At 40.2% G+C, this 19,933-nt stretch overlaps 1 protein-coding gene and 1 long non-coding RNA gene across 3 annotated transcripts; both read right to left on the bottom strand.

Annotated features, from left to right (window-relative positions):
* Positions 1-5,698: 5,698 nt before the first annotated feature.
* Positions 5,699-9,919, bottom strand: LOC144537863 (uncharacterized). 2 transcript variants are annotated; one of them, XR_013503903.1, is made up of 3 exons: positions 9,782-9,919; positions 6,153-6,281; positions 5,699-6,021 (listed from the first exon to the last, which is right to left on the bottom strand). It is a non-coding gene; the product is annotated as an uncharacterized LOC144537863 (long non-coding RNA). The 2 variants fall into 2 exon arrangements; XR_013503902.1 differs by having other exon boundaries at positions 6,153-6,269.
* A 3,578-nt stretch (positions 9,920-13,497) lies between these two features.
* Positions 13,498-17,978, bottom strand: LOC144537862 (uncharacterized). Its single transcript, XM_078281722.1, has 3 exons — positions 17,607-17,978; positions 14,353-14,469; positions 13,498-14,224 (listed from the first exon to the last, which is right to left on the bottom strand). The coding sequence occupies exons 1-3, from the start codon at positions 17,905-17,907 to the stop codon at positions 14,061-14,063; spliced, it is 582 nt and encodes a 193-aa protein (XP_078137848.1). The 5' UTR covers positions 17,908-17,978; the 3' UTR covers positions 13,498-14,060.
* Between the last annotated feature and the right edge of the window lie 1,955 nt (positions 17,979-19,933).

Here is a 19,933-nt window from a genome sequence, read left to right as displayed (position 1 = left end):
TAACGCCCCCTGAGCGGTAAGATTGTGACGAACAAGACAAGACTCCTATGTCTTTGAATGGGGGGTCATCTATATCTAAAGTTCTGACATACATATTATCATTTACCTTTCTTATTTAGGAACACTGACAAATTGTATACAACACGGAGTGTTAAGTTCAACTTCAACTTCAAGTTTGTTTATTGATATAGCCCTGTATCACAAGCATGTCTCAGGGGACTTTACAGTGAATGAACCTAACTAGATCTAACTAAACAAAAATCAGTGGTGAACAAAATGATATAGGATAAGCATGGCAAAAAGCACAAGACAGACAAGAGCAGATTTTAGCAAGACAAACAATCTACCTATTCTACATAGCCTAACCTACCTGGCACCCCCAGCCTTAGACCCTAATTGCACACAGGGAAAACCTCCCAAGAAAAACCTTAGTAGGAAAACTTGGAAGAAACCTTGGGCGGGCTGAGGCAAAGAGGGATAGGCAATAGTGCAATAGGTGCCGGGCAAAAGAATGACAGAATCATGGGCAACAACAATGACAGGAGAAAACAGAGAGATGAGAAGGCGCTGAGGTCAGCGCTAAAAATTCACAGAAACGAGGGCAGCAGTCGTAATTTAACGTCCAGGTGGGAACAGCAGCAGGGATGGAGTAAGGCCAGCACTGGCGATGGAAGAGCCAGGGCAGCACCCATCCACTGCCGGGTAGAACACTGCACTGGAGTCTGAGAAGAGGAGAGAAAAGCAGACGCGTACACACACACGCAGGAAGGGGAGAGAAAACAGCTGCACACAGAACACACGGGGTCAGAGACACGTCAGGTGGGACTAAGGCCAGCACCGACGACCACTGCACTGCACCGGAGTCTGAAGTGTTAAAATTTGTTCCAGAGGACGTCTTTTTTCCACGTACTGATGCTTGTACGCAGCGCTATCCACTGCTTCACAAAACAGTAAGATTATGACACTCAAGATAAGTCTGGTTTAAGGCAGCCCCATTACACTTGCCACTGCCACCATGGTATCAACTGTAAACAGTAATGTCATGCATGCAGTCCACAGTAGGGAGCTGACGGTAACATCTGGGAATATCATGTTATTAACTAAACCCCAAAACATTTAGTAGTCTTGTTGGTGGATTCAGGTCCAAATCTTGACATTTTAGTGCAAAGTATTTGGATTCTACATATTGTGTTATAAATATGCGCTGTTGCCTGCCAATTGCACCAGCTGTCGTAATTGTTAACAGTTCTGTCATGAGTCTGCCTACCTCACCTCCTGATTTCCCCGTTTCTCCCTAGTCTTGTCTGTGTGTGTTGTGCTTGTGCTCCTGTAGGTCTGGTGTCCTCCACTTGGTGTCCCCAGTGTGTCCATCAGCTCTCTTGCTGGCATAGGTGTTTCCAGTCTTCTGTCAATCAGCCCAGCTCCTCCCTGCACCAGCTGTCCTAAATTCACCATTAGGTTGTGTAGTGTGTGTATATATACCAGTCACTTTTCCCTCAGTCCGTGCCAGATTGTCTAGTGTGCCTTATTGTCCTAGGGTCTCGCGTTTTTGTATCCTGACTGCCTACTAGTTATTGAATCCTGAATCCTGCTCCGTCTGACTCTGCTCTGCCTGATCCTTGTCTGATCATTGTCTGTATTCAGCGTGCTGTTACTCAGTAAAGACTGAATTCTACTACATCTGCTTGTCTCAGTGTGTCTGCTTCTGGGTTTGAGCCAGCCTGATCTGTCACAGTGCAATCTTGCCACCATGGACCCAGCTGACCCACTAACCAGTTCTGTGCCATCAACACTGCTCAGGGTGCTGCTATTGGCCGCCACGAACAGCAACTGGACCGTGTTGCCGAGGGCATCCAGGAATTGTCTGTCCGTCTGGATCAAAGTCTCAACGGCATCGTAGATCGGCTCCAGCTCCTCTCCGCCTCTACTCTGCCTGTATCAGCAGCTCCTGGCACCCCTGAAGCATCCCCTCCTGCGGTCTCCAGTCACCCAGTCTCCCATGAACCTCGTCTTCCACCTCCAGAGCGTTACAGCGGTGATCCGGGGGGAGTGTCGTCACTTCTTATCCCAATATTCCCTGGTGTTCGAGCTTCAACCATCCACCTTGCCCACAACCACATTTCCCCAAGCGGGTTTCCAGCTCCCATGCTTCTCCCAACCAACCGAGGATGTCCAGTACCAGGGATGAGGCTCCTGTCGCTACTGGTCCGGAGGAGACTTTTCCTGCTGAACCGATGCAGGTTGGTCGGACCAAACTGGACTGGATGGAGAGACAGAGACGCATCCGGGAGAACTGCTGCCTGTACTGTGGTCGACCTGATCACTATGTCTCTACCTGTCCAGTAAAAGCACAGGCTCACCACTAGAGGAGAGGCTACTGGTGAGCCATACTACTGTTCCTTGTGTGTCCTCTCTCTCTCTGCTCCAGGCTTCCCTGTTACTCCAGAGCCAGTCCGTCACCGTGGCTGTCCTCCTTGACTCCAGCGCTGACGAGAGCTTCCTGGACGCGTCCCTGGCCCTCCAGCTCGGCATAGAGATCCTGCATCTGCGTATGGTGAGACGAGCCAGCGCCCTGGATGGCCATCCACTCAAACATGGATGCATTGTGATCGTCCGTCAATTCCGATGCACGAACAGGTGATAAATATAAATGCAAGTAAACAAACGATATTTAGAGGATTGAGACATATTTATGAAATGATCTCATCTGCAATATTTCATTACTCATTGTTCTGTGTAATTTTTATTATTTATTCTTATGATTAGGGGCCGGGCAGCTCTGCTGCCGGTCCTTCTTGTATTTGCCAATGTTATTAGGGGCCGCCTCTTGTATTTGCCAATGTTCTTCTTCTTCTTCTTCTTCTTCTTCTTCTTCTTCGGAAATCAACTGGAATTGGGAGCCAATAGTCCTGATGGTGGCGCTATAGCAACCGTCTAAAGTTCTAAACTTTGAAAATTCATTAAAAATCAGCCGTATGTGCTATGGCTTTGCAACTTCAACTTCAATGTAGGCCCAAGTGTGAAGAAACTTTTGTAAATTTCAACCTGTGCAAATTATGAAGTCCATCACTCTGTTTTTCTCAAAAACTGTAAAACTAATTAAACCTATCTCCTCCCACATTTTTTGCTCAATTGACACCAAACTTGCTATCCTGCATCTCCAGACTGTCCTCCACAAACGATCCAGCCAGATTTTTGAATTGTCAAAAATTGAGCCCGCAGTGCATCAAAATGTTTTACTGTACTGTAAACAGCTACTGCAAATTCTCACTAAATAAATCTTCAATGTTCATGAAATGTTCATGCTGTCACGGTAGATGAAGTGTGTTAAATTTCAGAATTGTATCTCAAAAACTGAATTTTTGACAGCATTTTGAATTCTGCCCTCATGTAAACTATTACAGTCAATGGAAATATAGCATCTTTAAACATCAGTTTTTCACTTATGGAGCAATCAATCTTTGTAAAAAGAAATTACACACATCTCTATGTTGTCTAGATGAAGTACACAAATTCTCAGAATTTTGTCTTGATAACTGAATTTTTGACACTAGTTTGAAATCTGCCTTTACATGCATGGACAGCTGGCTAAGTCATAGTGTGAAGCCACCTCTAATTTTCCCACTTCTCAGGTAGCTCAACTCGATCACAACTTGCCATTGGTGGCAAAGGTTGTGAGTTCGACCAGGGAATGCAGAAACATGCTTATGCCTACTAAGGCATTGTGCTGTGTGCATGATTTCAAAGATGTTTTAATGATAATTATGGTCCGGGCAGTTCTCCTGATGGACCCTCATGTATTTCTCATTTATCCTCCTCTACTTCTTCTTCTTCTTCTTCCTCCTCAAAATGCCCGGCCCCGAAACTGCTGCGCAGCAGCTATAATTAATTATTAGGCCTGCTTAAGGCCAAGTGCATTCCGTTTCAAATATTCTGCTCCGCCTCGGACCCTGCCCCCCTGCTCTGCAAGTAGCCACTCACTTTACGTATGGTGTTTGAATGTAGCTAAATTGGTATTGAGACATTGGTATTGAAACAGCCATTTAAAAAATGAATGTAAAAAATGTACTTTTTGTTGCAAAAAACAGTTTTATGAGCATAAATGTACTTACTACTTATCTTATGTGGCAGGTTTCATCGCAACCATGTTGAAATGGAAGTCTCTTCCTTAATGGCTGGTCACATGACACATAGGGGCTCGTTCATAAAACTTACCGGCAGGTTTAGCGTGATGTTAGGGGAAGAAGATTGTGTCCTAGGGGATTAATTATCATTGGAAACGTGAAAATGTTTAATAAATATGACTCGCACACTGGCTCTGATTGCAGTTGTAAATGCCAGTTTCCATCTGATTTGATTCAGTTTATCATGATAAAAAAGAGAAGATGACCATATGCACATCCCATAAATGTTTTAGCAGGTGCTGGAGTGTAGTAGAGCTGAAGTATTTAAGAAAGAGAATGCTGCACATTGCTGCCAATGCTCCCATATATTTATCTTACAAAAGTTTATAGGTCTTCATGAGGTCACGATCACCACCAGCCAATTTATAGTTTCAGTAAGTGACATCATAAACATTCGGTTTATCATGGCCAACATTGCATTTACAGCAGCAGGAGTGACTGAGGAAGAAGAGGTTCATCTGCCGTTCTAACGCGCCTCTGCTGCCCATTGACACACAGGCGGACAGGTGTTACATATGTAAAGCTTAATTAACATGTTGGTTTTTATTGGCTGTCACCTGAGCTACAGCTGAGGATAACACAGTGGTAATGTGGCTCCGTCACGGTATTCATGGGTGTGATAAATTTATGAATCAGGGAAATTACCGTGGTGCAGATTTTGCATGCCGCTATACTGTTACCGCAGAGTTTTATGAATTAGCCCCATAGTATTTAACATTGCTAGGATACAGGAGGTGGCTCAACTTACCCACTGGCTCATCTTACCCCACTCTCCCCTACTGTCTCTGCTCCAGCCCTCCAAGCTAACACAATAGTAGGCTCCATGCTAACACTTTAGTATACAGTATGTTGAGTGATCGTAGCCTACACTCCATGCTAACACTTTGACAATAGTACGCTCCATGGTAACACTTTGGCAATAGTAGGCACCATGCTAACACTTTAGCATGTATACAGTATTTCAATTTATCCTCTCTTTAAGACACAAAGACAAGGAAAGACCTTCCAGAGTTGACTTTATTTCAAAATGATTCTGACAAACCAAGGATGACTTTGATAATTCAGTGTGTGTCTGTGTGTTTGCCCTTCACTCCTTCATGCCTCTTCTACATCAAATGTTGTTGGTGTTTTGGTGTTGTGGCCACTGATATAAAGGAAATCACATGTGGTTTCTGACAAGACTGCACAGGAAATGTCCTCTGGTGTTTTCACTGGAACAGAGAAACACTGCTCTAATATTGTAGATACTATAGCCTAATATATATAGGCTAATGGATGAGAGACACTGGCTTTTAAAGAAAACACAGAATAATAACGTACAATATACTATATGTTTCACTAAATCCTAGCTTTGCTTGTGCGAATTATGCAAACCTAATGAATTGTCAGGAAGATGAGTGCAGAGGAACAAGAACTCCCTCTTTATATCTTCCACAAAGCCCAGATTACCTTTGATATAAATACACTGACTACAGAGGCTTTCGAGTGACAGTCTACAGTCATTTGTGTTTGCGATTGTATTGGCTTATCCCATCTAACCCTTCAAACTATTCTCAAAATAAAGAAAACAGCAGGACAACCATTGGGACTTCCTTGTTTTGTGCTGATGGAACAGTGCATGAGATTTCAGACCAAGGCAATGAAATCATCCGTTGCGGTTTTCTTCCCCTCCCTCCTCACTTCCTCTCTCCTTCCTGTTCGCTGTTGTGCACTTCCTGCGTGGGCGCCTCTTCCACCAGGCATGATCCATCTACTGCATCGTCTTCTATTCCCCTCACACCTCCTTCCTCTTCACCTTCTTCTCCTCTCTGGGCTGAAGTGGGTTCATTTGTAGGAGCTGCTGAAACAGGAATGCACCGATCAATCAAAGTCATAATGTACCATGTATGCTCTTAATGCATACAGTTATCAGTTGTTTATGCTTTCAGTGATGTGACTGTAACACATGGAGTGAATATGGAATTGTACCTGGTTTGTGTTGCTGAGGTTTGATCCCTCTTCTGTTGAGGTAGAAGAAGGTTAGAAGAAGGGTGAGGAAGGGCAGATAGCGGAGGACAGAAATCGACACTTCCTGCCAGTCTGGACCTGAAATTGGATCTGAAATTCATCCACAGAGACAGTTGGTCAATTACTATCACCAAGAACCATTAAAAGAGAAGTTTACTTCAGTTCACTTTTAGTATACTTATTTTAAACTAAAAAATGAGCAAGTATACTTTTATTTTTCTTTGTTGTACTTGCAAAAGGTACACTTGAGAATAGCATTCTTGAAGTTATACTTGTACTTGTAGACTTGTTGAATACTTTATACTTTTGCAAGGCCGTACTGAGAATAATATACTTCAACTTATACTTTTAGTATGCAATTGCAATGCAAAAAAGTGTGGCATGGTTGCTCAGTAGTTAGCAGTGTTGCCTCACAGCCAGAGGGAAAATATGTATTAGTAATATATTTTAGTACACTTTTAGTATTTGAAATATATTTTAGTACACTTTTAGTATTTGTGTGAGTCAACTAATGTAACGAAAGTATAAAGATATAAACTTAAATGGTCTATTTCAGTCCCATCAAGTATACTGTAGTCGTGTTCTACAAGTTAACTGTATTTTTTAATTTTAATTTTAATTTAATTTTTATTTAACCTTTATTTAACCAGGAAATCCACTTGGGATTCAGAATCTCTTTTGCGAGGGAGACCTGGCCAAGACAGCAGCAAATAAGGAGTAGTAACAGAAGCAATTAAACATTTTAAAAGACAATAAAACAAAACAAAACAATTAAGATACATTATAAAAAACAATAAAACAGTGAGTTAAAACACAGCACATCTGACCCAGAAGAGGCAGTCACAAAGACAAGGAGCAGTGAGCAAACAACCTATAAAAAGCAAGAACAGAGTCTGATTGATTTGGATACCATGTCTCTCACAAAGGCCTTAATCTCATTAACTGGAATAAGAGTCTTAATTTTTCCCACGCCACAGCCGAGTGCATCACAAGGCAGATTCAGGTCAGGCAGTCAGTCAGTCAGGTAACGATGATGATAATGAGATGTTGCTTCGTCAGATGGCCTCTAGAGGGCGTCTGTGGCTAAGAGATACAGCACTTCCCATACAGAAGCACAAAATCAAAAGTTGGTCAATGTAGAGAAATTGATCTAAATCGATCTCTAATGCGCCTAATGTCACATCACGTCATGTCTGTCATGTGGAGATGCACAGACAGCAGACCAGCAGCACTGAACTCAATCCACAGAGTCTCCCGGTGTCAAAACAAAAGTGACACTTAAACCTGCAATAAGCAATTTCAGACCCTATAACCAATCCTGAAACTAACGTGTGCTACGTAGAGATTTTTTTGAGACGTAATGAACAAATATCCACACATGCGGGCCAGCTGTGTTGTTGTTTTCTCCTCTTTTCTAAAGCTTGTTGTCAAACTCGGACCGAATCGAAAGCTCCTCCCGGTCCATTCAGTAGCTTTTCATTTTTTTAAAACTAGCTCGTCTCCCTCGCTGTTTACGTGCTCCTCCTCCCATTCCTGAAAACAATTATCATACTGGCGGAATTGATGAAGCGAGCGTGTAAACTTGTTAAACTAGTAAACTTGCTACCTACCTCTTCACTTGTCATTGTGGGACATGTACCCTTCAGCGGGAGAAAAATATGGCAAATATAGACTGGTAACCGGTGACAATTCTCCGTAGGTACGTTTATGTTAGCTATCAGCCTTTATCCACGGTCCTCCGCTAGGTTTGTCTTTTGGGGCTTCTGTGGTCCAGCAGCTTTGCTGTGTTTATTTACAAATGTGTTGCGGTTTCTGTCATCCTCTAGTGGTCGTAAAATCGCTTAGTGTAGCTTTAAAGTAAGAGCTAAACTGAGATTTAAAGGAAGGTTTAAATTGAAACCCTGCTTGAAACTTGAAAATTGAAACTTTAAACTAGGTTTAAAGTTTGGTGCAACAGAATTAACTGCTAAACTATGATTTCATCCAGTATAAAAGTTAATCCTCTAAGTGAAATATAAGTTTAGTTTTAAGCCAAGGTGAACCAGCATTATAGTATGTGTGTTTAATTTTATTTTATTTGGGCGGCTTCTTATGCTTCCCGCTAAGTGTTATAAGTTTCTTTGGACAGGGAACTTTTATAAGACAATGTCCACTTCCCACAAGAGGTATACACTTTAGTCAGTGTATGGTTTACAGAATATTGATGATGATGATGATGCCTCATAGCTCATGAAGTGGAGTGGGTAAGTACACTGTTAGAAGGTGGAGTAAGCAGACAGCAGTTATCAGGTTGTGCTATGCAGCCTTTATAACACTGGGATTGGTGTTTGAGTTGAAACACTAATATCAGTGTTTGGGAGCACTTTAAACACTATATTTAGGTTTTGAAACACAAAATGTGGCAAATCAATTTTTGAGCTACACCCAGTTTTAAGTGTTTCACATCTATAAGTCTAGACTCAGAAAGTGTTCTGAAACTTGGGTGCTTGAGAGCTTCTTTAAATAGCACCCCTTTATTTTACATAAGAGGTTAAGACTATTGACCCAAATACTTCAGTTTCAATAACCAATTAAATGCACAATCTGGGCCTAGGCCATATAATTTGGGGAAAATTTTCACATATATTCTTTAAGAGTTTGATTTTTAGAAGGAGACCAAGGCTTTTACAGCGTTCTAACCCATTGTATATCACATTGGCCCGTTTTCTATATTGTTTTCAAATATTATTAATGTCAACAAAACACACAAAATACAGCAAATGCAATTTAAAAACTCACGTTTGCCTGTATGCTGTTGATATTTGTGTCAATAGCTCAGTCAGTCAATTAAAGAGGGAGCACAGTATACACCCATTCCTATTTTTTTCATTTTTGACGCTGGGGCTACCCAGTTGTTTAGGCTTTAGGTTTGCATTGAGGATTCTGCCTTTAACTATGATAGATAGCTCAGCCATTATAAATAATTTCCTTTTTCAACTAAGCATGTAAACATTTAATTTTTGTTGCTGTTTTTGTCTGTGTTCCTAGTGGGCAATCTTTTTTTGTTAACAAGAACTAGTCACCGATCAATTTTTGTTGTCAAATCATTCAAATGAAAAAGGTTTTCAGCTTTTACGTTGTCTATCTGAGCATCACCAAACAGATATCACCACTCTGATATATATATATTTTTTTTTTAAAAAGATGATTTTTTAAAATTTATTTATTTTGCCATTTTTGCCTTCACTGGACAGATCAAAGCAAAGAGAGACAGGAAAGACAGGTGGGATTTGAACCCAGGACGTCTAAGACAGACCACTGAGCCACCAGGCAGCCCTTTATTTTACTTCTTTGTGTGAATTGGTAAACTTCAAGTATTCCAAGCCGAGCCATTGATTTCAACCATCTCTGAAAACATGTTGCCTTTTCTTTTGATTTACTGTTAACACACCCAGGGCAATGCCACATTTAAAAAGAAATCACCATTGACATATGTAATCAATCAAACTGCATCATATTCATCATATCAGAGTTGAACCACACCGAGTGGATAAAGTCTAACCCTCACAGCAACACTTTGTATATGTTGTCACTGGTGTTTTGTCACCTACCATTGGTTGGTTGGTTGGCTGTGTTGTGTCTGGCTGTAACTGTGATGACAGTGCCGTTTCCTTGGGCCTCGTTTAGCTGTGGTATCTCCACAAATACCTTGCAGATGTATCTACCTGAATAATTTTTCATGATATTTGAAAAGGTCAAATTTGAACAGTTACATTCTTCCTTCTTCAGAGATCCCTGATGCTGGCCGTTATTGTTGATTACAGCCGTAAAGATTGTCTCATTAATGTTTGTTAGATTTTTCAGCCAGTTAACTCTCCCTTTTGTTATGTCCATATTCCAGCAGCAGTCTATCTGCACAGTCTCCCCCTCCTTGATGGTGACATCAGGAGACTGGGTCACAACAAATTTGTTTTCAGATAAAACACCTAAGAGACAGAACGATAAACGATTCATTAGTTCATTACCAGACCATACGTACATCAGTTCAATGACATGAAGTTTTTCACAAGATTCAACAAAATCGCTGTGAGGGTTTTTGTGTTGTATGGACGGCAGACATCATACATGACATGTTTAAAATCAATCACAGTGATTTAATCGGATTTTGGATTCCACGCATTTTCACACAGTCATTTGAAAGCCTAAGCTGCAAACTAGATGTGTTTGTACTCACTCCATGATGAGAGGGCAGAGAGAGAGACGAGAAGCAGACTGCTCAGTAGAAGCTTCATCATTCCACACTGATTCAACACTGCCTTCTGCCACTCATCTCTTTAGAGCGAAGTCCCTCCCTCACACACACATGAAAAGCATCATCTTGTCTTCGGGTTTATGTGAAATGTGTGTAGAAAAAGAAGTGTTAAAAACCACAGCCTTTGTTCCATCCCGTTCAGATGAGTAGAAGGCAGTGAGGTTCTAATAGTTGAGTTTCAAAAGTTTGTTTTCCCCTCTCTGCTCTTCTCCTAGAAAAGATATTTGCTTCTGTTCTGCTTCACAATCACTGATGAAAGTCCCTTATTTATTGGCCCGTTGCTCAACTTACCTCGTAAGTGATGAGAGCGTAGACACAAAAACCATCCACGTGTTCCTGTGTTGACTCCAGCCAAAGTCCCTTTAAGAGAAGTCAGTTCACTCGGGCGCCTGAGCCCCCTGAGCAGTAATTTTTTGACAAACAAGACAAAACTATCTCTTTGAATGGGGGGTCGTCTTAAGTTCTGATATACATACATTTCATATTTAGAAACACTGATGAATTGTATACAACACCATCCATACAGCGCCATCCACTGCTTCACAAAACAGTGAGATTATGACAATCAAGACAAGTCTGGTTTAAGGCAGTCCCATACACTTGCCATGGTGTCAACAGTAAACAGTCATGTCATGCATGCAGTCCATAGGGAGCTGACGGTAACATCTGGGAGTGCCCTGTCTCCTCTATATAATAGGGGAGAGCGGGGTAAGATGAGCCAGTTTTTAATCAAAACGTTACCTTAGCAAGGAAAAATGAGACAGAGCTAAAACAAATGCTTCCACCGATATTTCATGATCTTGACTTTCAAATGAACTTGGAAGAATGCAGCTAAATGAAAGAATAATGAAATGTGGCTCCTTGGCTCAATTTGCTCCAGGGTGGGGGTAAGTTGTTCCTAGCAAGGGGGTAAATTGAGCCACTGAATTATTCATGTTGGTGTCTAGATAAAGTACAAATAAACTATTTCTATGTCAAATGAGACTGAAGACAATTTGACAAATTGAAGTCACTTTAAAACATCCTTATTAAAACAATTTTTTGGCTTATTTTTTCAATATTTTTCTCGTAACATTAATAGTAAACTAGAGCAGTAGTAAAATGTTCTTGCATGTAAGTTTGCAAACCAACCTGAGTTAGATGTAACATTACCTTACAAGTAACATTAATTGAAAAGTCTTGAAAATAAAAGATTCAAAGCTAAATAAAAAAAAAAGGACATTTCTGCAAATTAAATGCAAATGTGTTTCTTAACAAACCGCAATCCAACAGCAACAAATAGGCTTCGTGTACACTCTAGGCTATTAAACATCCATTTCAATATTCCCCTACAACTCAATATTCCATGACTTAACTTTTTTTTATTGAACAAAGCCCTAATAAAGGCTAAAGTGGCTACTTGTTGGAATTAAACATGTTAAAATCACACATAGGCAACACAAACTAGACTTAGGAACATGGAAACAAAATATAATAGGGACTTTGATGGAATGTTTACCACCTTGTCTGTCTACTTAATTCTTGCACAGCTAGCTGTGAAGCCACACCTACTCAATATTCCATCTATCCAGGCTGCAGGGAAATACAAAATACAACTCTACTCCTGCACACCTGATTTAGTTAAAGGCCACACATTCTCATGACACCTTAATTAAATCAGGTGTGCAAGACTAGACTTGGAGCTAAAAGTTGCAGGACAGGGTGTCCTTGAGGACTGGGTTCAGAAACACTGCTCTATATTGTTCAAACAAATAAATACATAAATTGCAGTTATTCATTAAAATACTGTTGTTAATATCAGAAATCAACAAGGTGGTAAGTTGAACAACTGACTCAATTTACCCCGTGGCTCAACTTATCCCACAGCCACCTTTTCTTTCTTTATTTATTTTAAAGTCTACACACTAAGTTCACAGCTAACCTTTTGCTATTTTATTCATGTAGTTTTAGTCCTTGGTAGTAGACCAACATTTATTGTATATATGTTTGAATGTAGCTAAATTGGTATTGAGACAACAGCCATGAAAAAATGAATGTAAAATCTTTTGTTTTTGTTGCAAAAAACAGTTTTATGAGCATAAATGTACTTATCCTATGTGGCAGGTTTATTCGCAACCATGTTGAAATGGAAGTCTCTTCCTTAATGCCTAATTATAAATTGATTGGTGGTGATCGTGAACTGATGAAGATCTATCAAAACGTTGTAAGATAAATATATGGGAGCATTGGCAGCAATGTGCAGCGTTCTCATTCTTAAATACTTCAGCTCTACTTCACTCCAGCAGCTGCTAAAAGGTTTATGGGATGTGCATATGGTCATCTTCTCTTTTTTATCATGATAAACTGAATCAAATCAAATGGAAACTGGCGTTTACAACTGCAATCAGAGCCAGTGTACGAGTCATATTTATTAAACATTTTCACGTTTCCAATGATAATTAATCCCCTAGGACACAATGTGACTTTATCTATTGATTTTTAAATAATTGACATTCATTTTCATTAGTTAACATTCATTTCTACAATATACCGTCCGACTAGAACAGGTGGTATTTTTTGCGGCGTGCTGTGCTGTTATGAATCGCTTTCCCAATATGTAGATGATCAAAAGGGGTGGAAGAACGGGGAAAACGGTAACGCAAATAACATTCCAATATTTCATGTTTATGAATGAGGAAACACCCTACCGTGACGGTATGTTCCCCTAACATCACGCTAAACCTGCCGGTAAGTTTTATGAATTAGCCCCATAGTGTTTATCATTGCTAGGATACAGGAGGTGGCTCAACTTACCCACTGACTCAACTTACCCCGCTCTCCCCTACTGTCTCTGTTCCAGCCCTCCATGCTAACACAATAGTAGGCACCATGCTAACACTTTAGCATACAGTATGTTGAGTGATAGTAGGTTCCATGCTAACACTTTAGCAATAGTAGGCACCATGCTAACACTTTAGCATACAGTATTCAGTATCCAGTATTTCCATTTATCCTCTCTTTATGAAAAACAGACACAAAGACAAGGAAAGGCCTTCCAGAGTTAACTTTATTTCAAAATGATTCTGACAAACCAAGGATGACTTTGATAATTCAGTGTGTGTCTGTATTTTTGCCCTTCACTCCTTCATGCCTCTCTTATGTCAAATGTCGTTGGTGTTTTGGTGTTGTGGCTATTGATAAACAGGAAATCACATGTGGTTTCTGACAAGACTGCACAGGAAATGGATTTTTTTAAAGAAAACAGAATAACTTACAATATAGCCTACTATATGTTTCATGTTTCACAAAATCCTAGTTTTGCTTGAACAAATTATGCAAACCTAATGAATTGTCAGGAAGATGAGTGCAGAGGAACAAGACCTAACCAATACTGAGCACCCTTTTTATATCTTCCACAAAGCCCAGATTACCGTTGATATAAATACACTGACAACAGAGGCTTTCGAGTGTCTACAGTCATTTGCGATTGAAAACAGCAGGACAACCCTTGGGACTTCCTTGTCTTGTGCTGATGGAACAGTGCATGAAATTTCAGACCAAGACAATGTAACCATCAGACACAGTTTTCTTCTCCCTCCTCACTTCCTCTCTCCTTCCTGTTCGCTGTTGTGCACTTCCTGCGTGGGCGCCTCTTCCACCAGGCATGATCCATCTACTGCATCGTCTTCTATTCCCCTCACACCTCCTTCCTCTTCACCTTCTTCTCCTCTCTGGGCTGAAGTGGGTTCATTTGTAGGAGCTGCTGAAACAGGAATGCACCGATCAATCAAAGTCATAATGTACCATGTATGCTCTTAATGCATACAGTTATCAGTTGTTTATGCTTTCAGTGATGTGATTGTAACACATGGAGTGAATATGGAATTGTACCTGGTTTGTGTTGCTGAGGTTTGATCCCTCTTCTGTTCAGGTAGAAGAAGGTTAGAAGAAGGGTGAGGAAGGGCAGATAGCGGAGGACAGAAATCAACACTTCCTGCCAGTCTGGACCTGAAATTCATCCACAGAGACAGTTGGTCAATTACTATCATCAAGAACCCTTAAAGGAATAGTTCACCCAAAAATGAAAATTCTGTCATCATCTACTCACCCTCATGCCAAATGAAACACAGGTGAAATTTGTTAGTCCATATAACACACAGGGAGGTTGCCAGCACAACTGAAGTCAATGGGGACCTGGGGCCTGTACTACGAAGCAGGATTTGGGGTTAGCGAGCTAGCTTTGGGTTTAACCCTGGCTTTTCAGTCTCACGAAGGTGGTTCACTTTTAACCGGGGTAGATCACCATGGTAACTTATGCTGCACGGCTAACCTGCTCCGGAGCAGGTTAAGTTCAGGGTATCGGATCAAAACGTATGAAAGGCCCGCCTCCTGACCAATCAGCTCTCTGGAAACAGGGAGTCACCATTCCTACAGGATCCCGATATGGACAAATATACAAATGAAAATCCCAATAAAAAACTGAAAACTGTTAGGCTATTTTTGAATGAACAGACAGTAAGAAGTGCTGTTCGCAGGGCGACATGTTTACAGACCAGTAGAATCACGTTGTTTTCCATGATAACTTATTATTTTGGAGATATAGCAGGTAGGCGACTTAATTGACCATATTATTAATGGATTAAAGTTACTGTTGCATATATTAATTGCACTGACTTTATTTAATTGGATTCCCAACAGTGTTTGGTTCAATGTCGGCTATTCATATTCCATTACCGCAGCCCCGAAGAACATGAGGCCGACTTTATGAATAGAAAATCTTTTTACAGCCTCAATGTGTCCACAAACTATTTTATCAATGAAAAATATGCCCACTGTGTCCTAATGACGGGGCAGTTCCTCCAGTAATCCTCTCTAGCCTTGGAAGCAGAAACAACTTTTACTTTTCGCGGTTATGTTTTGTAATGCTGACAGTTATTCATTATAAGAATTTGTTCTTCTTGAGAGAAGAACCCAATGTTAGTAGTTATCCATTTCTTTCCGATACCCATGTGTTGAAAATGTCAGCAGGAAATATTAGGGCTTATATCATCCTATAATTAGGTCTATTGTTTATGGCTTTTATTGTTTGATTAGCCTATTTTATTATTTTCGCCTATTTTTAGGCTATTACTTATTTTTATAGTTTTGCGCTTATATTCTATGTCCTTTTCCCCGCTGAATCATATTACTTTTGCTGCACAACTATCTAATTTCCCCACGGGGATCAATACTTTCATCTTATCTTATCCGAATTCTCTGATCTGGATCTGTCTGTTGCAAGTGATTGGCTATTTGTTACAAACCCCGCCTCTTTCATGTGAACGCGCTCATAGCTGGATAGGTAAATCCTGGGTTGACAGAGCCAGTTGATAACCAGCTACGTGAGACCGGTTATCTGGATCGCCAATGTTAGGTTTAGTGAAGCCGGCTAACTCAAACATACCCTGACTTTGTTGAACTTGCTTCGTAGTATAGGCCCCTGTTCTTTAGAGTTCCAAAACAAAAACAGCCAAACAATCACACTGTGAATAGAACGACCTATACACCATTATTTGTAGCAAATCAATCAGCTGTAGTTAAGATTTGCACTAAATTATGGTGTAAATGTGTCACGGTGAGGTGTGGTGAGGACCCAAATGCAGGACAGTGAGGCAGGTAGTGATCAAACCCCAAGACTGGGTGTTTAATATAACAGGTGCAGGAAACAACAGGTAAACAGAGACAGGAGCACTTAACTGACACGTAACAGGAAATAATGATTCAACAAAGACTGACTGGGGAACAAGATTAATATACACATGGGGGGTGATTACAAATGAGACACAGCTGGGGCAGACAGGAAACATGGTACACGTACAACTAAAAGAACTAGACAGGGAAACATAATACACAAAGAACTACAAAAGCTAAACAATGAACAAAGGGACTGAAAGTCACAACCGTGACAAAATGTGTTTTTGGAACTCTGAAGAACTGGTCCCCACTGACTTCAGTTGTTTTGGAGAAGGCTGCTATGGAGTTGTGCTGGCAACCTCCCTGTGTGTTATATGGACAAACTTTACCTGTGTTTCAACTGGCATGAGGGTGAGTAGATGATGACAGAATTTTAATTTTTGGGTGAACTATTCCTTTAAAAGAGAAGTTTACTTCAGTTCACTTTTAGTATACTTATTTTAAACTAAAAAATGAGCAAGTATACTTTTATTTTTCTTTGTTGTACTTGCAAAAGGTACACTTGAGAATAGTATTCTTGAAGTTATACTTGAACTTTTAGACTTGTTGAATACTTTATACTTTTGCAAAAAGGTACTGAGGATATTATACTTAGGCTTATACTTTTAATAATACTACAAGCATACTTAAAGTACAGTAGTATTCTTAAAGTATACTTTAAGTATACTGAAGCCTTAATCATACTTAAGCCTTACTTAAGCACCCTAACAGTATGCAATAAGTGTGGCATGCTGGCTCAGTAGTTAGCAGTGTTGCCTCATAGCCAGAGGGTCCTAGGTTCTGCAAGATAGTACTTGCAGTTTACCAAGAAGTATTTGTTTGAGTCAACTAGTATACTGAAAGTATACAGATATGTCCCATCAAATATATTGTAGTAATGTTCTTTGAGTTAACTTTAAGTATATTTACAAGTATACTTTTATAAACTAAAAAGTGGGCCAAGTTAGTCCCAAAGATTAACACAAAAGTATACTTATAGTTCCCCAAATTTAGTATACTTTTTTATACTTAAGTATACTTTAAAAAGTAAACTTAAAGTATACTACTTCTTTGTAAGGGCATGCTATGGGGAAACCTCTTTTGAAATGAACTACTGGCTCCAAACAAGGAACCACATAAGCTTGCTATGTGGTGTTCAAGAGCAGCCTAAATTTACAGTGAAAAGTACTCACCTCCCTTGACTTTATGCAGATATTGTTGTGCTGCTAAAATTAGTTCCAGATACATTTATTTGGGTTTTTTGGTCGAAAATCCAAATAAATGTACAGTATATTGAACTGATTTTGTAGTACAGGAAAATGTGTAAAAAGTAGAAGGCGATGAATACATTCCTTAGCCACTGTATGTATCTTTAATGTAATGCATGTGCTTCCTGAATTCCAACAACTCATTGGAGGATTTGAGGATCGTACTTGATTGTGCTGGTCCTTCCTCGCTCTCCTGTGGCTTCACCTCAAGACTGGTCCCGGCACCTTCGCCTTGCCGAAACTCTGGTATCTCCACAGTAACCATGCATACGTATTTCCCTGCATCCTTTAGGGCAAACTTTTGGATATGGAGGTGACTCTCATTAAGATCGAAGACGAGGTCCTTCTTCAGAAGACGTTCCTCCTCTGGCAGTGCAGGGGCTTCTTTGAGCCAGTGTACCTTGACCCTGGATCTGTTGTGTTGGCCGCTCCAGAGGCAGCTGATGCGCACCGGTTCCCCAACCATGGCCTGGATACTCAGAGGGGACTGGGAGACCGAGAAACTGGTACCAGAGGCTTGTCCATGGGAGACAGACGTACCCAATCTGACACCTTAACAGAGCCATCAGTGAAAACACAGAACATTTCTATCACTAATCCAACAGACTGAGTTATGTCAGAAAGCAATTTTTAAATTAAACTTAAAAAATATTATTTTGTAGCACACTTTTTCATTCAAGTACCAAACAGCTGAGTTTGAACACTTAAGAGTTGAACCTGATGTGAGACTTTGCATTTATAAATCATGTGCATTTTTTCACTTATGATAAAGATGATAGTTGCTCTGCAACAGCAGGTGGCTTTCTACATCTGTATTCACAAAGTGTGTTGAAAACACAGCCGTAATCAAAGGAAATATCTTACCAGTCCAAAACAATGTCAAGATAAAGGCGTCGAGCAGCATCTCTAGCGGCGCAGTACAGATTAATACAACGATAGCTCAATGCCTCTTTTGTGTCTGAACATCAGCCACTCAGGGAAAGTGACGCATGCTGATGTTAACACACTCTTTCTCTACAAAGAGGTGTAAAACATGTGTCAGAGTAGGATGCAGTCCTCGCCAAGACATTGCTATATTAATATACTGAAGCACTATATTGAGGTGGCTTGCTCTGAAACAAGGACCTCTGCTCTCCCCAGTAGTCTTTATAATCTATATACAGTACATATTCCAAACATCTGTGGGAGTGAATGTTATATATGCACATATGGTTTATTTTTTACAAAGTAAGATAAAGCTACACCTGGGGATACAAAAAGGCATCTGTCCATTGCATGATATCACATCCTGTATTTTTACTGTAACTAGTGTTTGCTAGTTTCCAGTGCCTGTCTTTGGAGCAGGTTGATACACATGCATGTACATCTGGGTTATGTGCCTTTGCTCAAGGCAGTTCACCAGGACTGGGTACTGGGGATCAAACCAGCAGCCTTTTGGCAACTAGGAAGCCTCCCTGTGGTGAAGAGGATGTGAGTTGGTTAAGCCACATCTTTAGAAGCATTTTATCTATAGAGCAAGAGCAGATGCCCTTTCAGAGACTTTTATTTCAATTTATAAGGCAGTATCACCACTGCAGTTTATGGCCTTTGTCTATAAGGGCGACTAAACGGAAGTGGCTGTGCTCTGCTGTGGCCTGTCAGTGTGACGTTAGAGAAAAACAGGAAGGCCATCACCACAAACCACCAAACCTTGAGACAATCTATTACTTTAGTCTTAGTCTTACATCTACAGCATCGCTTTAAGAGTCTACTACATCTGAACTGTCCACCAATCTTTCTGTATGTGACAAAGAACAACAAAACAGAAAAACAAACATGCTGAACAATTCCTTTGATTTATGTCGCTAATCTCACATAAGGCAATTTCTTGGACAATGATAGATTCCCTTCACCTCACCATTCACTTTCCATTATTTCCATGAAACTGTCTTTATTTAACTTAATCTATTTTTTTTAATAGCTAATAGGCTCAATGTTCATTTTTTCAGTGGACATAAGACCATTCTAACAGGCTTTACTGGTATGACTCTTTGTGTCACAGTTTTAGAAACTTTTGTGAAATTAGCAGAAATTCTGAAATGCAGATTAGGTGTTGTGGACACAAATTGCGTGAACATTGCATTCTTCCACTACAAATTGGATTATGTGACAGTATAGCACAAATTGGACACGTCATTTTCACCTGTTTGTCACTTGAAAAGGTTGGATAATGGTAAAGTTTTGGCAAGTAAAACAATTTGGTTAAGGTTAGGGTGAGGGTTTTGGTCATGGTTAAATACAAAAAGCTTTCTCTTAAAATTTTAACTTTACTCACAGCACAAAACTTTCTTGCCATGAGTTGGGAATTGAACATGGATCATCAGAGTTGAAGGTAAATGTATACACCCATCCACTACATCATTACTTTCCACTGCACTATTTCAATGTCAAACTACTGCCTGTTTCTAGTCGTGTCTCCTTCACATAATTCTTTCATTGGAAAACCTATTTCT

Source organism: Centroberyx gerrardi, chromosome 23 (genome assembly GCF_048128805.1).
Source record: "Centroberyx gerrardi isolate f3 chromosome 23, fCenGer3.hap1.cur.20231027, whole genome shotgun sequence".
Classification (NCBI taxonomy): domain Eukaryota; kingdom Metazoa; phylum Chordata; class Actinopteri; order Beryciformes; family Berycidae; genus Centroberyx; species Centroberyx gerrardi.
The sequence above is the reverse complement of the archived record's forward strand: the minus strand, read 5'-3'. Positions and strand labels throughout refer to the sequence as shown.

Excerpts from the sequence above, each read along its gene's own strand:
- LOC144537862 (XM_078281722.1), bottom strand. The coding sequence starts at position 17,907 with ATGGTTGGGGAACCGGTGCGCATCAGCTGCCTCTGGAGCGGCCAACAC. Across the intron at positions 14,470-17,606 it reads GGAAGGACCAGCACAATCAA|GTCCAGACTGGCAGGAAGTG; the intron begins GTACGATCCTCA and ends GATGAATTTCAG. Across the intron at positions 14,225-14,352 it reads ACCTCAGCAACACAAACCAG|CAGCTCCTACAAATGAACCC; the intron begins GTACAATTCCAT and ends TTCCTGTTTCAG.